Source organism: Anastrepha obliqua, chromosome 2 (genome assembly GCF_027943255.1).
Source record: "Anastrepha obliqua isolate idAnaObli1 chromosome 2, idAnaObli1_1.0, whole genome shotgun sequence".
Classification (NCBI taxonomy): domain Eukaryota; kingdom Metazoa; phylum Arthropoda; class Insecta; order Diptera; family Tephritidae; genus Anastrepha; species Anastrepha obliqua.
Genome location: NC_072893.1, coordinates 106,513,707 through 106,515,749, shown reverse-complemented (window position 1 = coordinate 106,515,749; position 2,043 = coordinate 106,513,707). Strand labels below are relative to the sequence as shown.

The 2,043-nt window shown below is 37.3% G+C and overlaps 1 protein-coding gene across 1 annotated transcript; it reads right to left on the bottom strand.

Annotated features, from left to right (window-relative positions):
- Positions 1 to 323: 323 nt before the first annotated feature.
- On the bottom strand, positions 324 to 1,055 carry LOC129238532 (uncharacterized). The gene is made up of 3 exons (XM_054873588.1): positions 917 to 1,055; positions 691 to 842; positions 324 to 619 (listed from the first exon to the last, which is right to left on the bottom strand). Exons 1-3 carry the CDS (start codon positions 938 to 940, stop codon positions 370 to 372), a joined length of 426 nt encoding a protein of 141 aa, XP_054729563.1. The 5' UTR covers positions 941 to 1,055; the 3' UTR covers positions 324 to 369.
- Between the last annotated feature and the right edge of the window lie 988 nt (positions 1,056 to 2,043).

The window sequence follows — 2,043 nt, the reverse complement described above, 5'->3', positions numbered from 1 at the left end:
TCTACGACGAATGCCGATTGGCACCGCAGAGCACCTCTCGTAAAACATATCTCCAAAAAAACTCTGTCATGGGCTTATTTGTCAATATTTTATTATTAATTTTTTTTTTAAACTTATTGAAAAGATGTACAATAACATGCAACTGATTTTATTAAAGTATCTTAAGCCATATTTCTGTAAAAAATTCAAAAAAAAAGAGTTTTTTTTTAGCGCTAAACCCTACCACCCCCTTAAAGTAAAAAAAAAAAAAAGTATGTGGACTAGCTACAAAAACATCCCTCATAGTAAGAAATTACGAACCCCCATTTATAAGCGCCAGTGCAAATAGTATTCATTGACTTGGTATATTCTTTCTACGTCTTTCACTTTTCAACCAGCAGCGGATTTTAAAAGATTTGCACTAGCAAAAGCCACATTTGTTAGTACGGTTTGTTTTGATGCGTACATATATCTCGCTCTGTAACCATTTCCATCGGCCTCATATATAACAGTCACTTCGAGTGGTGTATCTCTGTAGACTAGGTTCAATGATCCTTTGACAGTGAGCACTTTCTTGCCGTTCTCGTTCGTAAGCAATTCGACGTTTTCCGCACGACTTCCACCTTCAGGTAAATTTAGCCTATTGTTTGCACAAAAAAAAAAGTTCTTAATCGAAGAAAGATTTTAAAAATTTTAACACCCGCTGCTTACCACAGATAGTATTTGTCTTCACTAGCGGCTAGCTCGTAATTTCCTTGTCTTATTGTGGGCACCAATTGAACCAACTTGGGAGAAGAGTACGATTCCTGACTTGCAACAAGCGCAGCACAGACCAGAATAATTCCAATTGGCCAAAGATGCCCCTAAAATTAGGATTGCAATTCTACAAATATTTGATTTGTATATATGAATGCAAATGTATTTAATTTTAACTAACCAATTCTCGAGCGGTTGCCGTCATTTCACTAGCAGTCTGGGCTATTTGATGCTTAGAAAAGCACTGCTTAATTCAGGCAGAACTTCATTTGACTACAAAACTTGCTTGATTATGGATATGAAGCTGTATTTATGTGCATAGAGATAGACAAATATTGCATAATATGCCAGCTTCATGCATTCATAATAAATATTCAAGTTGTATTGAAAATAAGAATAAAAAAATCTGTCTAGGTAAATTCACTTCGTAGTTGAGGCGATTCGACGTTTTATTTTTTTCTCTTAATTAAGACGTGTGCGAGTATTCATCGCTTGCACACCTGATAATTCATTAACACATAGAAATGACAAGCTAAACAATGCCTCTTGAGCCCAAGGCAAGTACCACGGCGCTGACTCATCTTTAGTGTTGTGCGTGTAAATTGCATACATTACACTGTGCAACCCCCATCAAGATTCGCACCCTTTGAATTTTTGCATGAACGCTCTTAACACTAAATCTAAAATTTAAAAATCTCGTTGAATCTATGAGATCGTATGTCTTATCTTTAAAATATATTGGGTATGGGAATAAATTTCCGTCCTTTCTTAGCCAAAGTTACGAATTATTTAAACAATTAAATAATACATGATATTTTGTGAAGTATGTGCCATCGGCTGCCGTAGCCGAATGGGTTGGTGCGTGATCACCATTCGGAATTCACTGAGAGGTCGTTGTTTCGAATCTCGGTGAAAGCAAAATTAATAAAAACATTTTTCTAATAGCGGTCGCCCCTCGGCAGGCAATGGCAAACCTCCGAGTGTATTTCTGCCATGAAAAAGCTCCTCATAAAAATATCTGCCGTTCGGAGTCGGCTTGAAACTGTAGGTCCCTCCATTTGTGGAACAACACCAAGACGCACACCACAAATAGGAGGAGGAGCTCGGCCAAACACCTAACAGAAGTGTACGCGCCAATTATTTATTTTTTTATTTTTTTTATGTGCCATTGAAAGCTACAACTTTACTCCATCTTTCAGGCAACATACGGATTCCTTTGACGAAAAATTCGAGTTCTTTTGACTTGATCCATTCATTGAGCCAGTTTGCGATGCTCTCGTAAGAAGTGAACCGCTCTCCAATAAGGAT